The sequence below is a fragment of the Sorex fumeus genome, unplaced genomic scaffold, assembly GCF_029834395.1.
Source record: "Sorex fumeus unplaced genomic scaffold, SorFum_2.1 ptg000016l, whole genome shotgun sequence".
Taxonomy (NCBI): Eukaryota; Metazoa; Chordata; class Mammalia; order Eulipotyphla; family Soricidae; genus Sorex; species Sorex fumeus.
Window position 1 is genome coordinate 330,067 of NW_026606073.1, and position 23,213 is coordinate 353,279.

The 23,213-nt window shown below is 55.4% G+C and overlaps 1 protein-coding gene across 1 annotated transcript in view; it reads left to right on the top strand.

Annotated features, from left to right (window-relative positions):
- The window catches only part of CPXM2 (carboxypeptidase X, M14 family member 2), a 181,165-nt gene that overhangs the window by 123,149 nt on the left and 34,803 nt on the right, over positions 1 to 23,213 (top strand). The window contains exons 2-3 of the mRNA XM_056112237.1: positions 1,749 to 1,858; positions 6,538 to 6,677. Coding sequence (XP_055968212.1) covers positions 1,749 to 1,858; positions 6,538 to 6,677 — 250 coding nt within the window. The remainder of the gene's footprint in view (positions 1 to 1,748; positions 1,859 to 6,537; positions 6,678 to 23,213) is intronic.

The window sequence follows — 23,213 nt, forward strand, 5'->3', positions numbered from 1 at the left end:
CTCTCTTCACACTTTCCTCTTTCAGCTCCCTTCTCTCTCAGTCCCTTCTCCCTCATCACCCTTCTTCCTTGTCACCCTTCTCTCTCAGCTCCTTCTCCCTCAGCTCCTTCTCCCTCAGCTCCTTCTCCCTCAGCTCCTTCTCCTTCAGCCCCTTCTCCCTCATCACCTTCCTCTCTTCACACCTTCCTCTCTCAGCACACTTCTCTCTCAGCCCCTTCTCCCTCATCGCCATTCTCCCTCAGCTTCTTCTCCTTCAGCTCTTTCTCCCTCAGCCCGTTCTCCCTCATCACCCTTCTCCCTTATCACCCTTCTCCCTCAGCTCCTTCTCCCTCAGCTGCTTCTCCCTTAGCTCCTTCTTCCTCATCACCCTTCTCCCTCAGCTCCTTCTCCCTCAGCTCCTTTTTCCCTCAGCCCCGTCTCCCTCAGTACCCTCCTCTCTTCACACCTTCCTCTCTCATCACCCTTCTCTCTCAGCCCCCTCTCCCTCATCACCCTTCTCCCTCAGTTCCTTCTCTTTCTGCCCCTTCTCTCTCAGCCACTTCTCCGTCTGCACCCCTTTTCATATACTCTCGGTGTTTTGAACCACAGGAGTGTTCAATACATCAGATATTTTCCCCTTATGTTTTAGTTTTATATTGAAATCTATTTTCATTTTCAGTTTTACTGAATGATCATAAAGCTATTTCCGCTGTCACCTTCTACTCATCAGAATTTCCTTGACATTAACGTGTTTGCATTTAAAACCTGTGATTTTAGTGAAAATATGAAGGAAGAGTGCAGAGGACTGGAGGTGTGTGGCTTCCGGAGAATTCATGAGGGAAACTGGGCCAGGGATGAGTTTTCGGCAGTTCAATTTACCCTGGTTGTGTGTGCGAATGATTCATTCCCACCAAGCTCCAGCTGACATTGCTGCCAGAGCCCCAGAAGTTTAACCAGGGGGCCTGAGAAGACCCTCCGAGCAGGGGGGACCCCAGCCAGTTCTGAGGTCTCCGAGTTGCCAGGAAGATGAGCAGTCAGCTTCCATCCCCATGGACTGGTCAGTCAGGATTTCTGGGGAGGACCCAGGAATCCCCTAAGCTCCCCAAAGACCAGACTCTGAAGTTAGCTCAGTGTGTCCCCTCCCTGGAGGGTTCAGGGTGAGGGTCCGCGGGTCTTTTGTGATGGGATTTCCTTCTTCTCTGAGAGGTCACGGCGATAAGGAAGGTTCGAGAAGCTGACCGTAACTCCCTTGCTATGAGAGAGGGTAGAGACGGCCGAGGCAGGGAGAGAGTCCCCCAAGAGGAAGTTCTCTGGGCACCGAGAGGCCCCCGACATGCTCTGTGACCTGCTGACTGTCCAGTTCAGAGAGGTGACAGGAGGAATGCAGAGTCACAGCACCTCCGTGTTTGGGGCCAAGGGAGCGGCTTGCACTGGTGGCCGCAGGAGGTGTGGGGTCCTAGCACCTGGGCCCAGATATCCCCAGGGCCCCCAGCGACAGCTGGTACCTCTCCCGCTCCACTTTCCCCTTCTGTGGGACCCCAACCCACCTGGCCCCGTGGCTGTGATTCACAGGCACGTTGTCCTGATTAACATGCACCCATCCCCAGGACAGGCACGGAACGAGCATGGGATGGGCTCAGGCCCCTGGGCGACACTGGAGGAGTGACCTGAGGTCACCGGGCGTGTGGTGGGTGGACAGTGCCCGGAGATTCAGAGAGTCTTACCTCTCCCATCAGTGTCCTTGCGCGTCACGTGTGCTTCTTCTGCAGAGTGCCCGCCTCTAGGCCTGGAGAACTTGAAGGTCACAGACTTCCAACTGCACGCCTCCACGACCAAGCGTTACGGACTCGGGGCGCATCGCGGGAGGCTCAACATCCAGGTATGTGCAGGGGTGGGGGGTGGGCACTGGGGTGCAGCTTGCCCAGGATAGGCGTGGCTCTGGCCCCACATGCAGCCACAACGCTGGACGGAGCCGCCACCTGCTGGGCCCTGGCGACACTAGGACCTGCTCCCATTCCTGGTGGTCGACTCCTGGCTCTGCTGCCCTGTCCTTAGACACGGCTTCTGCACTGCACAGACGTCTTGTCTCACGCCCAGCTGGAGCATTGCCCTCCCCTGCTGGCTCCCTCTGCATGTTCCAACTGGGGGCTCTGTGACCAGGGCTGTGGGGGGGGGGGGCTCTTACTGAAGGTTCTGTGACCAGGTGGCTCTAACTTGGGGTTCTGTGACCAGGAGGGCTCTAACTGGGGGTTCTGTGACCAGGAGGCTCTAACCGGGGGCTCTGTGCCAGGGCTGGGGGGGGCTCTTACTGGAGGTTCTGTGACCAGGTGGCTCTAACTTGGGGTTCTGTGACCAGGAGGGCTCTAACTGGGGGCTCTGTGACCAGGAGGCTCTAACTGGGGGCTCTGTGCCAGGGCTGGGGGGGGGCTCTTACTGGAGGTTCTGTGACCAGGTGGCTCTAACTTGGGGTTCTGTGACCAGGAGGGCTCTAACTGGGGGCTCTGTGACCAGGAGACTCTCACCAGGGGCTGTGCCGGGGCGGGGTGGGGGCTCTTACTGGAGGTTCTGTGACCAGGAGGGCTCTAACTGGGGCTCTGTGACGGGTTCCTATAAAGGGACTCGGAGGGGACTCCCTGATGGGGTGTTCTATGGGCTCTGATGGGACTCCATGATAGGCCCAGGGTTGGGGCTATGAGTTGGGGGCTTTAATCTGGAGCTTTAACGTGGGTCCTACACTTGGGGTTCTCTCATGGGGAGCCATAAGCCTCCCCGCCCCCGGGCTCTCTGTGTGGTGGGAAGAAGCAAACACGAGGGTCAGTCGGTTTTCTAGTTTCACAGGCCCACAATGCTGTGTGTGTTCTGATAAAGGGGGTTTGTCTGTGCCTGGTTTCAAGGAAACAGTCCGGGAGATGGTGTTGACATGCCAACATGCTGAAATTTTTCATCATTAGATTTTTTTGGTGGGAACAATGGGGCTAAATTTTTTAAAATTTAAAAAAAAAATTTTTTTTTTGCAATAGCACAGAGCTGGAGCGATAGCACAGCAGGTAGGGCATTTGCTTTGCACGTGGCCCACCTGGCCGACCCCAGTTCGATTCCTCCGCCCCTCTCGGAGAGCCCGGCAAGCTACCGAGAGTATCTCGCCCGCACGGCAGAGCCTGGCAAGCTCCCCGTGACATATTCGATATGCCAGACACAGTAACAACAAGTCTGAAAATGGAGATGTTACTGGACCCACTCGAGCAAATCGATGAACAAAGGGAGGACAGTGTTACACTGCAGTAATGTTTTTTGCAATTTTTATGTATTTTTATTTTCATAAAGTAGTTCACAATAGTTCATTACAGATAATATTCAAACACCAATCCCACCACCGAGCCCCTTCCCACCTCAATAAGAGGGAAGCATGTGAAGGTTGTTGTATTTTATTCTGGACCCATTTAAGCCCGAATATAAGAGAATACAAGCAAGTGGATTTTGCGGCCGAGCTCTCCAGAAAATTCTGTGTTGCTCTCTTCCGGGACCTTTAGTTTATAGTCTCCAGGTCTTGGCTGTTGAGATTATATGGCACTGGGGGCAGTTAGAGGAGTGGAAACTGGAGAACTGTGGGGAGGATGCCCAGTCCTGATCCTAGTGGGCTTGGAGATCTCAGTCACGGGGCCACACCACCTGGGTTCCTCTGCCGGTTCCCTCTTGGGTGAGGCTCACCCGAGCGTGTGCAGGGTGGCCTTAAGCATGATGGTGGTTGGATTCTGGAGTTTTTCGGCTGCCAGGGTGCTGCTTGGGGCGGGGAGGCAAATTCAACCCTCCCCCCTCCGAGGTGGGGCTGAATATTATAAGTCATGACTTTCTTAGAAAATTCTAGAAGAGGGTTTGCCACAAGGTGGGTGCGTGGCACTGTGCCTATCCTCGACAAGGTGGTATCATACACTGGGGGAAGGGGGTGGTCAGGTAGCCCAGGACCAGAAAAGGGGGACCCCAGGATAACAAGGACCCTCTCTGCGAACCCTGATATCAGGGCACCCAGGACTCGGGTGGGGTCTGTGTCCTTCCTCGTGCTTCTTCCTCACTTTGTCGTTTCGTTTCTCTGAAACTAATGTCAGTGACTCTTCATTCTGCTCTGGGAAACTGCATCGTAGGAAGGAGGCAGCACAGGCTCAGGGCAGAGGGGTCCAGGGTCATGGTGCCCGGATAGGGGAGCCCACGCCCTGGAGCCTCAGTCCCCTGGGAAGACCTGGGGGGCTCCCGCGCCCTGCCTTTAGCCCCTCCTAGCTGTGGTGCTCAGAAGGACGCTCTTGGGGAGACCAAGCGATGCCAGGAATGGGGCTCTGGGCATCACACACGCTGGGCATGTGCCCTGCCACCCCACCTGGCCCTTCCTGGGTGCTTGGGCTCCTCACAGTATGGCCCACATGGTCAGCTCACATTTCTGATGGCCCGTCCCTCCCGAGCTGGGAGGCACAGCCAGCCTGGAAAGTCGCCTCACTGTTCCATGACTCCTTTTCTCAGCTGTCTGGGGCTGGAGAGAGCACAGTGGGGAGGGCATTTGCCTTGCACACAGGTTCAATCCCCAGCATCCCATATGGCCCCCTGAGCACCGCCAGGAGTTAATTCCTGAGTGCAGAGCCAGGAGGAACCCCTGTGCATTGCCTGGTGTGGCCCAAAAAGAAGAAAAGAAAAGAAAAAAAGAAAAAGTCACTATGTTTTGTGCCTGTGCACACGCCTTGAGCTTGGGCCTTATGGTAGCTCTCAGGGCCCAGCCCAGAGCTACAACTCCACCCGGGAAAGGCTTTGGAATTTGCTTCGTGGTGGCCTAGTATGGAGATTGCCAGGTCCTGGCAACTGCAGGGGTCCGATGTCTGGCTTCACTCTGGCAGTGTAACCCTGAGATCCCCTCTCTGCCGCTGGGGCCATGGGGCCGGACACTGGGCCCGCCCAACAGGCACCTGCAGGGCTAGAGCAGCTGGACGCCGGCCACCTGTGGACGCAACTTTGATTTCTCAAGACACGGGTGTTTACAGGGCCACGGCCCTCAGGGGTCCTGGGCACCCAACCAACGCCGTGAACACATGTACTGCTGCAGCTCAGCCAGCTCCAGAGTACACACGTCTCCCAGATGGCGGTGCCAGCAGTGCCCTCCACACTCCACCTGACCCCCCAAACTCCCAGCTCTGCCGGAACTTTCAACTCCCGATGGTGGTTCCCTCGGGCATGTACATCTTTCTCTCTAAACCCCAGGGTCTCAAGAGGCTGGGGCGATAGCACAGCGGGGAGGGCATTTGCCTTGCATGTGGAATCGAACCCGGGTTCGATTCCCAGCCTCCCATAGGGTCCCCCGAGCACCGCCGGGAGTAATGCCTGAGTGCAGAGCCAGGAGTGACCCCTGAGCATCGCTAGGTGTGGCCACCCAGACTCCAAATCCCAGGGTCTCCCGGCTGCCTGCCTGTGCGGGAGAGAACAGGGTCTGGCTGACCTGCTGAGAGCACATTAACCCCAGGTTCCCACGTGCCACCGAGGACCAGAAACTTCCATCTGTCCTTGTGATTCTAGAGGGCAGGACTTCAGAGCATGTGGGGGTCCTACTAGAGACATCCCCGATGTCTTCAGCCCTGGGGTGCTGGATGGTGGAGCTGGGGTCTGGGAAGGAGCTGGGTCCAGGTTCCCATCCTCCCCTCGGAGGGGGCAGCGTTTCAGAACCGCCGGCTGGTGGGGAGCCCCGGGGTGTGAGGGGAGGGGTTCCGGCCCCGACCCAAGGCTGGGGTGGGCTGCTGTGGGTGGCAGCCAGTGCCCTGGTGGGGTTCCCGAGACAGGGCGGCAGGGAGAGGGCCCTTCTGGTGAACCTCGTCAGTCACACAGTTCTCACTCGGTATTGTGCAATGGCTTTGGGGAATTGGAGTTAATGTCGAAAGGGACTCGGTACCCCCAGGAAGCTTCGCTTGGTCCAAATGTCCTGTTTCGGAGGGGGTGGAAGGGGATTCTCCCTTCAAATGTTGATCCCACGTGGGAAATTCTAGAGAAGAAACAGCTCAATCCGTATGTAGATTGAGCTTGGGGATTCGGGTTCAGAGAGCCTCGCCTGTGTCCAGGGGCAAACGTGGTACCAAGTTGGGGTTCCCCAGGTCCACCCGAGGGCCTTCTGCTCAGCCCTCCCCTCTGGTCTCCCCACTGAGAACTGGCGCGGGCCCAGATCCTCCCTCCCTGGCACAGAACCTGCCACACTGTGTTCTCCTGAGTCTGTTTCCACGCCTCTGCCTGGCGGGCTCCCGGGAGGAGGCGGCCCACCCTTTGTCTGTGCTGCACCTGGCGTACAGCTGCCCGGGGGAGAGGCAGATGCCGTGTGTCAGACACGTGAGGGATGGAGAGCCCAGGAAACCCATTAAAGCCCGTCCTGGAGTCTGGCCGGGAGGAGGCTGGGCCGGCTGAGGGGGTCCCAGCTGATTCCATAGCAGCCCCTCTTGGGAGGGAGGCAGTAGCCAGGCCCGGTGCCTCCCCTTCTGAGCTCGATCTTTGCCACCTCCACCCAGTTGTCCTCACCTTCCCGCTTCTTCCGCTCTGCAGGCGGGGATCCTTGAGAACGACGTCTACGACGGGGCCTGGTGCGCCGGCCGGAAGGATCTGCACCAGTGGCTGGAGGTCGACGCCCGGCGGCTGACGCGCTTCACGGGGGTCATCACGCAGGGGAGGAACTCGCTGTGGCTGTGAGTGGCTGTGCCCGGCCTGGGCCTGAGGTCCTGCGAGCCAGGTGGTGGCCGAGGCTGGAGGGGAGGGGCCGCAGCGTCACCAGGGGTCCTCGTGTCCGGGGGAAGGGGCTTCTTCGGGGCCGCACGTCTCACTTTATGGGAGCAGGGCCCTTGGGACTTGGTGGCAGCCCTGTGGGACCTGTGGCATGTTCTCGGGGCTGCAGCGGGAGCTCTGGGCAGTCGGTGGCAGCACTGGGCAGAAGGTGCGGCCCTCGAAGGTGGGCGCCAAGTGCTCTAGAGAAGGAAGGCCGGGCGGGAGCTGGAAGCCCACCCAGCCTGAAGCTCAGAGCCAAGGCTGTGGCAGTAACAGCAACTGGACAGGCCAGGCTGGCTATCTCAGGGCCTGCGGCGGAGTGTTCCCAGGTGCAGAATGCAGTTGGGGGGCCCCTGGGGGTCGGATGCTGTTATGTCCATTTCCCAGGTTCCCCTGGGGATCCCAGGAGAGAAGGTGCTAGAAGGCAGAGGTGGCTGTCAGGTCTCCTTGGGGCAGGGGAGGGTCCCGCATGGGGGATGGGTGGGACCCCTGAAGGGAGCTTCCGGGAACAGGAAGAGGCACCTCTTCACTGCAGAACCACAAGCCCCGCGTACTCCAGCCAAGCGCAGGGATGCCGGGGAGCAGGGATGCACCCCCGGTGCCCTGTGGCTACCCAGTGCGGACAGAGGCGGTAGACATGGGTTTGGCAAGGCCTGGGGGCCCAGAAGGCCTCACACTGTCCGAATTTAAAAGAAGGCTCCTCCTGGGGCCGGAGAGATAGTTCAGTGGATAGGGCATTCGCCTTGCACACAGCCGACCCGAGTTCGATCCCCAGCATCCCATATGGTCCCCCGAGCACTGCCAAGGAGGAATTCTTGAGTGCAGAACCAGGAGTAACCCCTGAACATCGCCAGGTGTGACCCAAAAAGCAAAATAAATAAATAAATAAATAAATAAATAAAGGAAGACTCCTCCTGGCCCTGCCAGCCATCTCCAGCACAGAGGCAGGAGCCAGAGGCTGGCCTTTGACCCAGGAGGTTAGGGGCATGGCCTCTCCCTTCCTCCTGTCTACACTGCACGCTGAGACCCGACACTCACCAGCCCCCCGGGTCACAATCACGCTGAATCTGCTGGAATTTGCTGGAGAGACGTAGTTTATTTCCGAGCAAGGCCAGCGTGACCAGTAAGGGCCATGAGGGGCCCACGGCCCCGGAGCCCACAGGGATTCCCTGTCCTTGGCCCAGAAAGGGACTGTCCGACCATTGTCAGGCTGACTCTCTACCGAGTTTCCTCCGAGTCTTTTTTTTTTTTACTGTAAAGATAAGTTAGAACATCTAATGCTATTTTAAAACATTACTCAGGACTTCAGTGTTCTTGGGTAAACAAGGCTTTTGAAAAATAAACTTATTTGGGATCATATTACACATGCTGTTATTTTTAACTTCAAAGCAGATCTCGGGAGCAGGGAGACGGGGCCGAGGGCTGATGGGCGTCGTGATTCAGGCCCAGAAGCCTGCCTTCTCCCCAGCCCCTTGGGGGAGCTGCCGTGAGCCCCCCCAGATAAGCAGCACCCCCTGCCCTGAGCACCCCCGGTCCACCAGGCACCCTTGCAGGCTGCAGAATCATGGGAAGTGGCCCCCAGATTCAGAAGCATCTTTAGAGAGATCCCTCATCCCCCCTAAAAAGTACCACATACCCCTGGATGTTCATCCCGTTACCAGATTTTTTTTTCTTTTTGGGTCACACCCGGCGATGCTCAGGGGTTCCTCCTGGCTCTGCACTCAGGAATCACTCCTGGGGGAGCTCGGGAGACCATACAGGATGCTGGGAATCGAACCCAGGTCGGTTGCGTGCAAGGCAAATGCCCTACCCACTGTGCTATCACTCCAGCCCCTGTTACCAGATTGTTTAATCACCTGGCTCTGCGTCTCGTTGCCAGTGTTCTGCGTTCCCCTTCTGTCGGCCTCTGAGCCCCCACTTTGTAACAGACGCCTGACGCTCAGTGGAGCCATGCGGTTGGTGGCACCAGGCGTGGGTTGCACTGGTCCGTGGTGTGGTGTTTCCCTGTGGCTTTCCCGTGGCACGCATGTCTGTGTATGCCACGTGTTGCTCTGCGTTTTGCTGGAACCTTCTTGTTACCTTTGTTGACACTGATTACAAATTGGTAGGGAGGAAGGCGGTGAGGAGAGGATGTGAATTGTGGAAACTTGGAAAGAAAAGCTGGAGATGGAACATAGATGAGAACAGAAGTTTTCCTTGTGTGGGGATAGATCCTCCCCTCCCTCCCGCCGTGAGGAGAGACATGGAGGGCTGTTGATTATTGGGCTCGAAAGAACTGGGACTCGCACACAGCTGATCTGGGTTCGGTCCCAGGCACCACCTACGGTTGCCCCAAGCCCTGTCCCGAGAGATCCCCGAGTTCAGAGCTAGCAGGAAGCCTTGAGCCCTGCCAAATGAGGCCCAAAAACTTAAAAAAGAAAAATGAAAAACAGATCTGGGAGAGACTAATGCCCATCGGCCCACGCACACAAGAAGCACGAGAGGATGTGGGGTGACCTTGAGGGGGGATCGGGGTAAGACCTTTCTCCGGATGATTAGCATCAGGAGCACTGCGGAGGAGCACGGAGGAGACTGGATTCCACATCTGATTCCTTGGAGGGTGAGGGCCCTGCGTCAGAGCTCAGGGGTGACATGCCGGACCTTGGGCTGTCAGGCCCATGTCCCACCCTGGCCCTGCAGGGTCCCTGGGAACCACACCCCTTGCTTCTTTGCTGGGGGAGGCACCAGGGATGGAGTGCGGGGCCTCATAGTCACGACGAGCACTCTACCCAGTCCTGCACCCGTGAGTCTCCTGAAGGGCCGTGACGGACTGGAGCGAGTGTTCCCAGTTGGTCGGGCTGCCCGCTGGCCAGCAGAGTGATGGCGTCTGAGCCCCGAGTGACGGTGGCACCGACTCTGCCCCACCAGGTCACACGCTGTGATCACCCTCGGCTGTGGCATGTCGGAGGTCGTGGACTTCTCCTCCCCTGCCCTGTACCCCGGTGGCCGGCTCTGGCTGTGCCCTCTGCCTTGGGGTTCATGTCTTCCACCAGTGTGCTTCGAGGGTCTGGATGGCAGACCGTGCTCTCTGAGTCTGCGGCCCGGACCCCCGCCCAAGCCCAGACCTCTGCTGGCGAATCGTAGGTGACTCTGGGATGAATGAAGGTCGTTACAGGAAGTGGCCCCTGATGAGGGTCCTCGGGCTCTGAATGGTTACGAAGATGGAACCTGTGCATGTGACTGGCCCAGAACAGGCTCCCGTGTAAGGGCGGGGGATGCCTGGAGAGATGGGGAGGCCCAGAGGATTCCCAGGGATGGGGGGGGCGGTCTCGCTCCCAGCGCGTGCTGCTTCTCTTCCTTCTCAGACCCAAGCTGGGCTCCTCTTGGGGGTGGGTGTGGGTCTTTGCATCCGTTTCAAGCTGTGATCTCACAGTGGGTTTCGGCTTCCCGGGCCTCCGGACAGTCGGGGTGCAGTGGGAGTCTTCCCATGGTGTGACTGGGTTTCTCAGAGTCCCGGTTTCCAAGCTCTACTTCTAATGAAGTAGTCTGGGGGATGAGGTCCCAACTGGCAGTGCTCAGGGCCTGCCCCGGCTCTGTGCTCAGGGGGCCGTATATGGTGCCGGGAATTCGAACAGGGTCTGCAGGGGCCTTACCCTCTGGACTGGGCCCCTGATCCTGTTTCCTGTGAATGCACTTCCCGGACAGAAGATGCAGCTGGCTGAGGCAGTGGTGGGGGATCTGGAGGCCTGCCCGCCCCTCCCAGCAGCACCCCCAGTAAGAAGGGTCCGTCCCCTCCCCCACGCCTCTCTCAGTCCTCCGGGTGGGCTGGGAGCTCAAGGGGCAGGACCGGAGGAGCGTCTCCCAGGCCTGGTGTGGAGTCTGCGATACTCTGGGGTGCTGTCGGGGGCTTGGCCAGGCTTCAGGGACGGAAAGGAAACGGGCTGGTTCCCTGGGGTTGGCACTCGGTGCATCTGTGGGCGTGTCGCAGCTTTCCCTGGGGTGAGCAAATGCCCCCTTTGGAGTTCTGGTCTGTAGGGACATTAAGGGCGGGGGAGGGGCTCACAGAACCCCAGCGTCCATCGCCTGATGCTGAGTCACTACCCCGGTGTCCAGCACCTGGGTCGTCTCCAAATACTGCTAGGTGTCACCAATCTTTTTTTTTTTTTTTTAAACCAACTCTCTGGATGCATTCACATTTGTAGGATCTTTCTTTGGCTTGGAGGCCACACCTGGGGATGCTCAGGGGTTACGTAATGCCTGGCTCTGTACTCAGGAATTACTCTTGGTGGTGCTTGGGGGACCATACTGGGTGCCAGGGATGGAACCCACATCAACCGCATGCAAGGCAAACGCCCTTCCCGCTGTGTGAACACTCCGGCCCATGTTTGTAGGACTTTTAATGGAACCCCACAGTGGTATCTGTTCCTGACATTTCCTTCCTTCACAGGGCCCTGACTCCTGACATGGGCAGAGACGGGTAGTACCTGCTCGTGGGGCGCTCGGTCAGGTCAAGGAATCTGAGAGCAGAGCCGGATCCTTAGAACCGGCGAAGTGCACAGCACTGGAGTCCGACAAAGCAGGTTACAGACTCAGGGACGCACGGAAGGAAGTCGGGAAGGGGCAGGAGAGGGAGCACAGGTTGGCAATGACACGGCCCAGCCACAAAAATAATTTTTTTCGAACACAACAAAATAGAATCGGTTTCATGATATTGAATGAGCTGCATTTTTCACCAGCTGAAACGATCCGTCCCACAGCATTGCAGCGTAGCAAACCTCAGGAAATGAATCAGAACCGTTCTCCTGCCCCCAAGTTTCAGAAAGCAAAGAGACAGTGCAGGGTTACTCCCGATGGGGTGATGAGCCGTGTTTCCTCTGCTCCAACAGCCATGGCTAATGACTCGGGTTGAAGCTCGTGCTATTTACAACAACCAAATATCTTCGGTCTTAATTGTTGACGAGACAGACGCTTGCCGTGATCCCCGCGTCTGCCCGTGCCTGTGTCCTTAGAAGGAGCTTTTCAGTCTCGTGGATATGCTTTTGAGGTGGGTGGGGCTGATGTGCTCATTCCAGCGGGGTGCTCGGGCGTGTGCCGGGAACTCGGGGTGAGCCAGCGAACTCGGGGTGAGCCAGCGGGGACTCAGGCCTGTGGGGGTGGGGGGTGGATTTCTTTTTGCCATGAAAGGACAGGCATGGGGGTCCGTTGGGGGACCTCTGATGGTGAAGGGAACGAGGTCACAGCCCAGAAGCAAAATGAGGACAGGGAAAGTCCCCCCCTGTCCTGGAAGCGAGTGGGTCTGGGCGGTTGGGTGGCTCTGAGGGCCCCAGGTATGGTGGTGAGGGGCTTGCCTCGGGGCTGGAAGGAGGGTGCCCCCCAAGATGGGAATAGCGGGAAGCTAAGGGGAATCGGGAGCACTCAAAGACCCCCCACTGGTAAGTTTTATGTTCTGAGTCAGTTGGGACGTGGGGTCCTCTGCAGATATCAGGAAGGCAAGTTTGGGGGTGCAAATGTAAAGCAAGCGGACCAAGGGGCTCCTTGTCCGGTCGAGGGAGCGTTCTCCCACCTCTGCAGCTCAGGGGACTGGCTACTGCCCATTGGCACTGCTGGCATGCCCACAAAGGGGCGGTAGAGCCAGCGGTCGCTGGTCGTCAGGAAGCCAGACTGTGGCAGGCTCTGGGGGACGGTGATCCCGAGGACCCCAGGCTGAGCCTGGGGCTGTGGATAAGCGGGTCCAGCGTCTGTCCTGGCCCAAGGCCACAGGGAGAGGAGGTGCAGGAGGCCTGGCCTGAGACTCCGGGCCCGTGGGGGGCGGACGGGAGCGGCCGTCTGGGAATGCAGGGCTGGCGCTCAGTGCGGGCTTCCAAGTCTGGACTTGGTGGGGTGGGACGAGGCTGGGGTCTGAGCAGAGCAAAGTGTCCGTGGGAAGCCACAGGCTCCCAGGAGGAACTGCAGGACACACCGCTGTGGAAACCAGATGGATGTGGAGATCCGGGCTCTGCCTTGCCCGAGTCCCCTGGCCATGGGGTGTTCTGTCCTCCCCTACTCTCTGGCTGTCATCCTGACTCTGCATGTGCCTTAGGCTGGGCCCAGGGGCAACGTGGCTGCCTGGGGAGGGGCAGAGGGCACCGAGGGAAGGGCTGGAGCCAGGAGGAATTGGCAGACAGTGCGGCCAGGCCCCATCCATCACTGCTCCATGCCCTCCTGGGGAGCGAATGTGCTTTCAGAACGCGTCACGCTGCACGTCCTGAGGATGGGTGGAGCGATGCACTTGGCACCTGCGGGGGAGACAGAAGTTTCCAGGCCCCTTTCTCACCCTTATAGATCGGCCTGCTCTGAACTGTGCCTTGTAGGGAATCGGACGTGTTTAATGAGCTCCTCACCCGCTCTGGGAGGCCAGTCTGGGCCTCTGTCTCTGGGAGGCCGGCCTGGGTCTCTCTCCGGGAGACCAGCTCTAGGTCTTGTGCGCCAACTCTCCGTCTCTCTCATCCAACAGTGAGGAGTCACTGCACATGAAACCATAAGGCTCACTTAGGTCAGTTGGTTTTCAGGGTGATGAAGAAGAAGCAGGTTCTCAGAAGGTAGAATCATCTCTGAAGGGGAAACAGGGCATGCACCATTTTTCTCGGGGTTCTGACCCCCAGTGTCTCCCCCACAAAATCCCTGCAAAGGCTGTGGGTGCAACTGAGCTTCTCATCGATTCTAGGGGGGCCCACCCCCTCACTTACTTTGGCTCCACGCCTTCATACACAGCCGCTCCAGGCTTACTGGCCTTAGAGCCCCCTGCTCAGAAGTTGTGCGTTGGAAGCAGTCAACTCTGCCCTGCCCCTGGGCCTTTGCACATGCCTCCTCCTGTCCGGAAGCTCCGTTCCTGCAGCCACACTCTAGCCTTCCTTCTGAAACGTGTCCTGTCTCTCTGTGCTCCCCTTCGCTCTGATGTCACTCCAGTGCCCAGCTTGTGACTGTCACCAATGCTGGGCGACTGAGTCTTCTCTCTGCAGGCTGCAGGTCTGGAAACCCAGACACTTGTCTCCCGACTGCGGGCCCCAATATGCCTCTCTGCAGATCCTGGTCCCGGGAGCCCCGGAGAAGGCAGGAACAGGAGCGGCCAGGCAGCCTCTCTGTGACCATCTTGCTCCGTGCCTGCATGGGCAGCGGCCAGTTCGCCCACTCCGTCTCTGGCGTTTCCAGCCCTCTCCCGATCCCTTTTCTCCACAGTCTCACAGGCCAAGGGACCTTCTAGACCTGGGGGCCGTCAGCGTCCGCCTTTGACCTGCTGCTCTCGGCGCCGGGCTTCACCACAGACCTGCCGCCACCCCACCCCCAGACCCAAATTTATTGGATTTGGCCCCTCGAGAGGCATTCCTCCCCCCCCCCCGCCCCCCGCGTCTCCGTTGACATTTTTCATGGGAGGTAATGGAAAACAAACGCTGTTTCCGTGGATGGTGTTTCCTCCGTGGGCCCCACCTTCTCCAGTGGCCACGGCAGCCAACCCCAAAAGGAAAATCTCATAAATCAACCGGCCAGGTTTTCACACCGTGTCCAGCCTTCGCACTGGGCATGTGGCACTGCCCGTGAACTCGGGCTCTGCGGGTCCCGGAGAGAGAGAGGAGGAGAAGAGGCCAGCGGGGAGGAGGGGTGGGGGACAGATGGGGACAGGGGCGGGGGGAGTCGGGGAGCAGGAGTGGAATTAATGTCCTTGACTGTGGCTTGTCTGGGCAGAAGCTAAACCTCCACCACCAGCGGCCACTGTCCCTCCCTCCCCCCCACAATATGGTTTCTAGAAGTTTCCGGAAGACGAGTGTGGCCCTCTGAGCCTTGCTGAGTTGTAACTCAGCCCCGCTGGGGTGTGGAATCAGTGGGGTTGCTTCAGGCGGGGGGTGAGCCGGACGCAGGAGCTGCCGGTGTCCTCCTGCACCAAAAGGAAGCTGGCCAGGCAAACGGGGCACTGTGTGGCTCTGCCCACCCCAGCCGAGACGGCGGCATTGCCACTGCCTGCCGGTGCCAAGCGGTGGATGCTACCATGCTCCCTGTCCTCACTTCTTAAACGGTGGCTCGTGGCCCCGGAACTGAACGTGGGGGTCCCGAGTAACTTGGCGACCATCAAAGGGTTTCTTTCCGGCTGGGCAACAACCCAAATGGGATTCAGAGCCTAGGGCTTCCTGGCGCGTGTGTCTGGGGTCACGGGAGGCAGGGTGGCAGCGTCCCCGAGAGGGGCTGACCGTGATCCTGTACCACAGTGAACAACAGTGTTTGCCCACCTGGGCGGTGGTTGTCTGTGAGGGGCTCGGGACGTGGAGGGAGCGAAGGTGGCCCCAAGGTCAGAGCGTGGGGCTCTGGCAGTGCTGACCCTCGAGGCCACCCCTGATGCTGAGCCTGGAGCTGCTTGGACTTCCTTCCCCAGGACTCCCTGCTGGTCACTTTGTGTCCGAGTGTCTTCCCGAGACGGAGGCGCCACGTGGCAGGCGTCAGACACCTCCCCTGCTGCTGCTTCTGGTGCTTTGACCATTTTGATTCCACAGGGAGGGGGCTTCAGAGCCCCCGGGGGCGGATATTGCCGTGGGGGTCTAGGGCAGAGATTCAACTTTTTTACCCTCACATGCCTTTTGGGTGGAGCCCCTTGGCCCTGGTGCAGCCCCTGTGGTCAGGGAGCCTCCGGTGGGCAGCTGTGGGTCTGCTGGGCCACGTGGTGTGGAGTTCAGGAGGTCCGGTCTAACCCTGGCATCATCCAATGATGCCCCTGTCCCACCCCTACCCCACCTGTCGCCAGATGCTGGTGTGAGGCCCTGCTCTGCAGGACCGACTTCATTGTCTCTTTTGCATGAGAGGGAAGCAGGCACCCAACAGTGCTCAGGGGCTGTTCCCAACTCAGTGCTCAGGGTCTGTGCTCGGCACCCAGCATTGCCTGAGGTACCCTGCGGTGTCAGGGATCGAACCCGGCCTCCTGCTCTATGCAAAGTGTGTGTTGGGCTGAGCTCTCTCTCTGGCCCACGAGATTCATAATTTTGGCTTATTTTTCAGCTATCCATGGTGGTGCTCAGGACTTTACTCCTGGCTCTGTGCTCAGGAGTCACCCCTGGCATGGCTTGGGGACCATATCTGGTGCTGGGGATGGATGTGTTGGGTCAGCCACGTGCAATAAGCACCTTAACCCCAAGACCCCTTCTCCTCTGTTGTTGGAGGGTCACCACTAGTGCTGCTCAGGGCTTATCCCAGCTCTGCACTCGGGGGTCACTCCTGGCGGGCTGGGGGGACACCCTGTGTCGTGTCAGAGATTCATCCTGGGTCAACCATACGTCAGGCAAGTGCCCTGCCCGCTGTGCCATGACCCCGGGCCTGTGTTTTTCTCTTTCTAATCCCCTGCCCAGACAGAGGCTTCTGATCTGGAATTTCTGGTGACTGTCCAGCCGTCTTAGCAGAAATTTCCAAACCTTGTTTGGCCATTTTGGTTTGGGACCAAAGGAAACTTTCAGAGGAGAAAAAGGAGGGGCTGGCCAGTGGCACAGGGGTACTGTTGGCAGGTGGCAGTGCCCTGGGGCAGGAACCCCTGCCAAGGGGCAGTCAGGCTGCAGAGGTCACCTCCCTGGGCAAAAGATGGTCCTGAGACAGAGAACCAGCCTGTGGGGTGTTGTGTCTGTAGAAAGAGCGTTGTGATTTAAATTCGGGATTTAGGTGGGGTTTTTAAAAGTTTTTCTTTTTTGCCTGACCAGTAGCTGTTATTTTTACTGTCTGCCGAATGTCAGTCTATTTATCACTTTTTTGAATATTTTCCACACACGTCCCTTTGCGTAATTGTGGTGTAATACTTCAGAACTTTGTAAAGAAGCAACATTTTTTTTAAAGCAGGCCCATAATAATGTATTTTATATTGCTTGTCACCACTCAATGGCTAATGGAATGATCAAAACATATTTCCACGATCACGATCATGACCATCCTGTTGTTCGTCAATTGCCTTGAGCAGGCCCCAGTAACGTCTCCTTCGTCCTAGCCCTGAGATTTTTTTAGAAAGTGCCATATTCAAGGCTCTTTCAGGCTTAGGAGAATGAGACCCATCCTTGTTACTGGTATTTGGCATATTGGGTACGCCACGGGGAGTTTGCCAGACTCTGCCGTGTGGGCAGGTTACATTCAGTAGCCTGCTAGTTTGTCCAAAGTAAGAATGAGATAATAAGATGTCGCTTCCGAGAGCTGGGTTTTATAGTCTCTGGGTCTTGGCCATTGATGGGATTACACAGTGCTAGTGGGTCAGTTGGTGGGTGTGATCCCTGCCTACTGGAATATGAAGGATCTGGGTGGAGGATGCTCAGCCCTGATCCAAGCAGGCTTGGAGATCTCAGCCCCGGGACCCGCATATTTCCGTAGAAGAAAATTTGGAAAAATTGTTGTATCTCACCAAGGGGACATTAAGTTCTTGTCGGAGGGTTGACTGAGCTGTTGTTGCAAGTTAAGCCATCTGTGGGCACGTTTTTGTTAGTGGAGATGGGTTGCCTCTTCGTTGCATCCCATCCAGTCTGGTGGCTGCTGCTGGGATGTGTCAGCAGTGTAGAGTTTGGAGATGTCACTCCAGAAAATCCAGAATATTTAACTGGGCGTTTTGACTGGAGGCTTGGAGGCAGCTTTGATGTGTGCAGGAGCAACCAGGGCTTTGTTGAACAGGAACTAGCCAGCCCAGCTCCAAGTTAGCCCTAAACTCAGGTATTTTTTAAATTTTATATTTATAAAGTTCACCATAATTTATTACATTCAACTTTTCAACACCAATCCCACAACCATTACACCTTCCCACCACCATTATTTCGAATTTTCCCACCACCTCCCAAGCCTGCCCCAAAGGCATATGCTAAATAATTTATTTTGTATTGCTTGTTATTAATAATCGAAAGTGCTATACTTGGAGTATCACGTTTCACTCAAATGAGAGAAAGAATCCGGAGTTCTGACCTCCGTCAACGACGATCAAGAATCAGGGACGCTGTCTCGTTTGCCAAGGCATCAAAAATCAGGTGGGCTGGACACGTAATGAGATTTGGAGATGACCGCTGGACTAGAGCCGTTACCAACTGGATTCCACGGGATGTCAAAAGACCGCATGGCCGCCCACCTACGAGATGGTCAGACTTCTTCGTCAAGACCCTGAACGCTTGGTTTGAGGCTCTTTGTGTTCCTAGAACGAACAGACACCATTGGGCTACACTAGCACGCAACAGGGACACATGGAGACATTACTGGCACCCACTCGAGCAACTCGACAATTAACAGGAAGTCAAGTGATCAAGTGATCAAGTTATTAATAATCCACTAAAAATGATCCAAAAAGCTTTCCTTAGAGGAAAGTATGTGAAAAGTGTTGTATCTCACCTTGGGGTCATAAGCCCCTGTATCAGAGATCATTAACATGTCGTCACAGGTTGAGCCAGTCTGTGCTAATTTATATATATATATATATATATTTTTTTTTGATCAAGATCAGTTACCTTCTACTTTGAACCCCATCCAGTGTGGTGTGCTGCTCTTGGTATATCAGTGGCATAAAGTATGAGATATCGCTCCAGGAATTCTAAAATTTTAAACAGGGTGCTAGAGCTAGAGTTAAAATGTTAACGGATGGTGACTTGGGGGGTCCAGAGGCATCTCTGTAGCATGTTTCTCTCTCCCAAGATTTATTTGTGAGTCTCTGGATTATGGCTATTAATGAGCTTATATGGTGCCCAGAAGCAGTTCATGCACAGGACTGCCAGGCTCCCAGAAGCACAGGGAGATGGGGGGAGGTCGCCCGTTCCCAACTCCATGTGAGCCTGGAGGTTTCAGTCACAAAACCCGCATACCGGAGTTTTTCAGCACATTCATTCTGATGCGTGAGGGGCTCATCCTGAGCCTGTGAAGGTCGGCGATTGGGTTCTGGAGTTTGTGGTTTCCAGGGTTCTATTGGGGCAGGTAAAGAGACTCACCCTCGGGGCTGGAGAGATAGCACAGTGGGTAGGGCATTTGTCTTGCATGTGGCCAACCCAGGTTGGATTCCCAGCATCCCATATGGTCCCCTGAACACCGCCAGGAGTAACTCCTGAGTGCAGAGCCAGGAGGAACCCTGTGTGTCACCGGGTGTGAGCCAAAAAAGAAAAAAAAAAGGGACTCGCCCTCTCCCTTCTGAGGTAAACTTGGGGTTTTTAAGTGATAATTTTCTTTCGTTTTTGTCTTTGGGCCATACCTGGCGGTGCTCAGGGCTGACTCCTGGCTCTCTGCTCAGGCATCACTCCTGATGGGGTTGGGGGCCCACAGGTGGTGTTGGGGATCGAATCCTGGTCTTCTGCTTGTAAGACAAGCTCCTTCCCTCGGTGCCGTCTCTAGCCCTTGAAGCTCCCTGGTTATTGTTTGCTTGTTTATTACCCCCGACACCTGTGTCTTGGAGTGAAGAGACTTTACTACCTTTCTACTCCAGTCCAGACTCAAAGAATAGGATAGTTTTTCTGAGCATTTTCCGCATGAAAAGTCTTTGCCTCCTAGAAGTCAATTTCAGTGTTTTTTTTTTTTTTCAAACAGCCTTCCGATCGCCCATTTTCCTTTAAAGTCCATGTGGAAAGTGGCCTCGGGGCGGCCTGCGATCATTTCTCTGGCACCTTTTGAAGCTGGCAGTGGAGAGTGAAACCCATGCACTTTCCCTTTTCAGTCGGACCCACGCCCTCTTCTCTCGAATGCCATGTCGTAAACACTGAACCCAAACAGCAAAGGAAGAAAAATTATAATAATAATAAAATAAAACTGCCGCTAATCCGGAGTGGAACTTTGTAAGTGTTGTGGAACTTGGCTTTGGTTTGCATTGGAAGAAAATGACCCTGAACTGGGTGGTGAAACCGAGAAAGTTCCAAAGGCGAAAAGCAGCCAGGAGAGAGGCACGTGGGCTCATTAACCCACCCTGGGCAGCGGAAAAGCCACAAGCGCGGCTGGGAACTCCCACACTGCTACCTCACTTTTATTTTTCTTCCTCCCTGTATTTCATTCCCTGATGTGACTGTCCTGTTGACCGACTGGAAACTCACAGGCGCGCGCACACGCACACGCACGCGCACACGCACACGCGCACACACACACACACACACACATACACACAGACACACACATGTTTGTCCTCTGTCTGTCCCCTGTTCGTCCAGAGAGTTGTGTTCTGCATTTGAAATACATCACTATTATTTTTTTTCCCTTGGGGGCCACAAAGGTCAGTACTCAGGGGTTACTCCTGGCTTGGCACTCGGGGACCACTCCTGGGAGGCTCAGAGACCATATGGGATGCTGGGGATCGGTCATGTGCTAGTAAAGGACCCGACCCATTGTACTCTCTCTCTCTGGCCGCACAAATCACTATTACACTTTGTGCCATTCTCATCACCCAACTGCTTTTTTTTTTATTATTCTTTTAATTTTGTTTATTTTATTTTTTCCACAATATTTGATTGCATTTATTTATTTATTTAAGTAAGTAAAGGCCCTCCCGTTGATCATCGATTTGCTCGAGCGGGCCCAGTAACGTCTCCATTGGAGACTTTGTTGTTACTGTGTTTGGCATATCGAATACTCTTGGTAGCTTGCCGGGCTCTCCGAGAGGGGCGGAGGAATTGAACTCGGGTCGGCCATGTTGGCTGCGTGCAAGGCGAACGCCCTACCACTGTGCTATTGCTCCAGCCAAACACAGTAACAACAAAGTCTCCAATGGAGACGTTACTGGGCCCACTCGAGCAAATCGACGAACAACAGGAGGGCCTTTACCTTTTACCTTTACCTTATTTATTTATTTATTTATTGCTTTTTGGGTCGCACCCGGCAATGCACAGGGGTTACTCCTGGCTCTGCACTCAGGAGTTACTCCTGGTGGTGCTCAGGGGACCAATGGGATGCTGGGCATCGAACCTGGGTCGGCCGCATGCAAGGCAACACCCTACCCACTGTGCTATCTCTCCAGCCCAATATTTGATTACATTTAATATTCGAACACCAGTCCCACCAGGATTACATCTGCCCACCACCATACTTTGGAGGTTTCCATCCTGAACCCCAACCCCTGGCCCAAAGCGGAACCGAAATAGTTTATTTTGTATTGTTTGTTATGAAAAACTGCTGAAAATGCTACAAAAAAGTTTCCTTAGCGGAAGGAATGTGAAGATTGTTGTATTTCACCGAGCGGTCATTAAGTCCTCCTATAAGAGATCACGTGTTGTTAAAGGTTGCATGCCTTTTATACATATAAATATATGATATGTATATTTATATATATCTGTAAAAGAAATACTTCCCTCTAAGATGGTGTGAGGTATGAGTTGTCCAGGGATAGGTTCACTCTTGGGTGAGGCTTGGCCCGAGTGTGTGGAGAGCAGCCGTGAGCATGGTGGTGGTTGAGTTCTGGAGGTTTTCGGCTGCCAGGACTGGGTCCCTTGGGGTGGGGAGAGGTCTCACCCGTCCCCCTCCAGGGCACCCCAAATGAAACAGCCTGGCACGGGATCTGGTGGTATTTTTATGATGTGTGTCATGTTAAGCTCCCTTTGGGGAGAGGACATGGGACTCTGGATCATGGTCGATGACGAGATTATCTGGAGCCAGCCAGAGGTGGCTTATGGGCGTGACTACTGAGTTGCCAGAAGCAGGGGTGGTATGGCCTAAGGACTCCTGTTCCTGGTTCTGTTGAACCCAGAGTTTTCAGTCACAAAGTCCTGCATACCTGGGTTTTCTGAGATGGAGAGATAGCACAGCAGGTAGGGCATTTGCCTTGCACGCAGCCAACATGGCCGACCCGAGTTCAATTCCTCCGCCCCTCTCGGAGAGCCCGGCAAGCTACCGAGAGTATCTTCGCCCGCATGGCAAGCAAAGCCTGGCAAGCTCCCCGTGACATATTCGATATGCCAAACACAGTAACAACAAGTCTCAAAATGTTACTGGACTCACTCGAGCAAATTGATGAACAATGGGAGGACAGTGACAGTGACAGTGACCTGGGTTTTCTGCAGATTCATTCATGGGTGAGGCTCTGCCCGAGTGTGTGGAGAGAGGCCGTGAGCCTGGCAGCAGTTGAGTTCTGGAGGTTTTTGGCTGCCAGGGCTGGGTCCCTTGGGGCAGGGAGGGGTCTCACCCGCCCCCCTCTGGGGCTCCACGAATGAAACAGCCTGGCGCGGGATTCACCCAACTATTTTTTTCTTTATTTTTTCTCTTTGGGTCATACCCAGCGATGCTCAGGGGTTACTCCTGGCTCTGCACTCAGGAATCGCTCCTGGCGGTGCTCGGGGGACCCTATGGGATGCTGGGAATTGAACCCAGGTTGGCCACGTGCAAGGCAAAGGCCCTCCCCGCTGTGCTGTCGCTCCAGCCCACACCCAACTATTTTTGAGAGCTGGCCACTAGCTATACCACCATCGTCTTTTCTTTGCTGTGCAACATTTTTTGCCTGGTTGCCTTTTTGTTGATAGTTTCTAGGAATTTCTCATGCATCCATCCAGAGTTTCCCAATAGTCCTGGGTGTGCTCTCCTCTTCAACCCACTCCCCCAACAGGAAGCGCTTTCCAATGCCTCCCCTTGGAGCTGGCAGAGATGCCCTGGCCTGGGCTCTGGCCTTTGCTTGGTTCCTGCCATCCTTCCCCTGACAGGCTGTTTCTGAGACTCACGCTCTCTGTCACCCCTCAAGGAGAGAGGACATTTCCTTCCAGTCCCTGCTCTTTCGGAGTGTGTGTTTCTTGGTCCCTGCTGCTCTCGTGGGGGGGGGGCGGTGGATTTTTCCATCCCTCAATTCTGCCTCACTCTTCCTCTCTCCAGGAATTGCTCACGAAACTCTTGGACTCCATTCACTCAGCTTATTCCACCGACCTTTCCATTTCTGAAAGGTACATTGGGTTCTGCCCGGTCATTTTTATAGTCTCTTTCTCTTTGATGGTCTCACCTCATATTTCTTAAGTATGTCATAGGTAAAACTAGCTTAAAGCAAAAAAGAAAAGATGTATGGGGCCAAGTTCCTGCGTTTTACTTCTGACATCACCACTTACCAATGTGGCCACCTCGAGACTCTTCTGTACTTGGAATTTGGGGTAATTTTAGCTCCTGTGTTGTGCGGCTGATATGAGGATAAAAGGAGCTTCTGTTTGTACAGTGTTAGAAGAATGCCCGACAGGGGGAAGTATGAATGTATCAATGATAAGAAAATTTAAAATATCCTCAAATCTTAAAGTTCTTTGGGATCTCAATTTGTCGGGGTGTCTGTCTACCCATGTTTCTTTTCTGCATTTGGGACATTTTAATTATCACGGGGGAATTTTTGTGTGTGCTCCCTGATTTTGTTAAATTATAGGCTTTGATGAGATGGTATTTGTAAAACCCTAAGAACCTAAACTGAAGATTTTTGTTTTTCGTTTTGCTTTTGAGGTCACCCCTGGTGGTACTCGGGGGCTACTTCTGGGTCCCAACTCTGTGCTTGTGGATTGTTCTCAGCAGTGCTCAGGTGGCATAGGGCA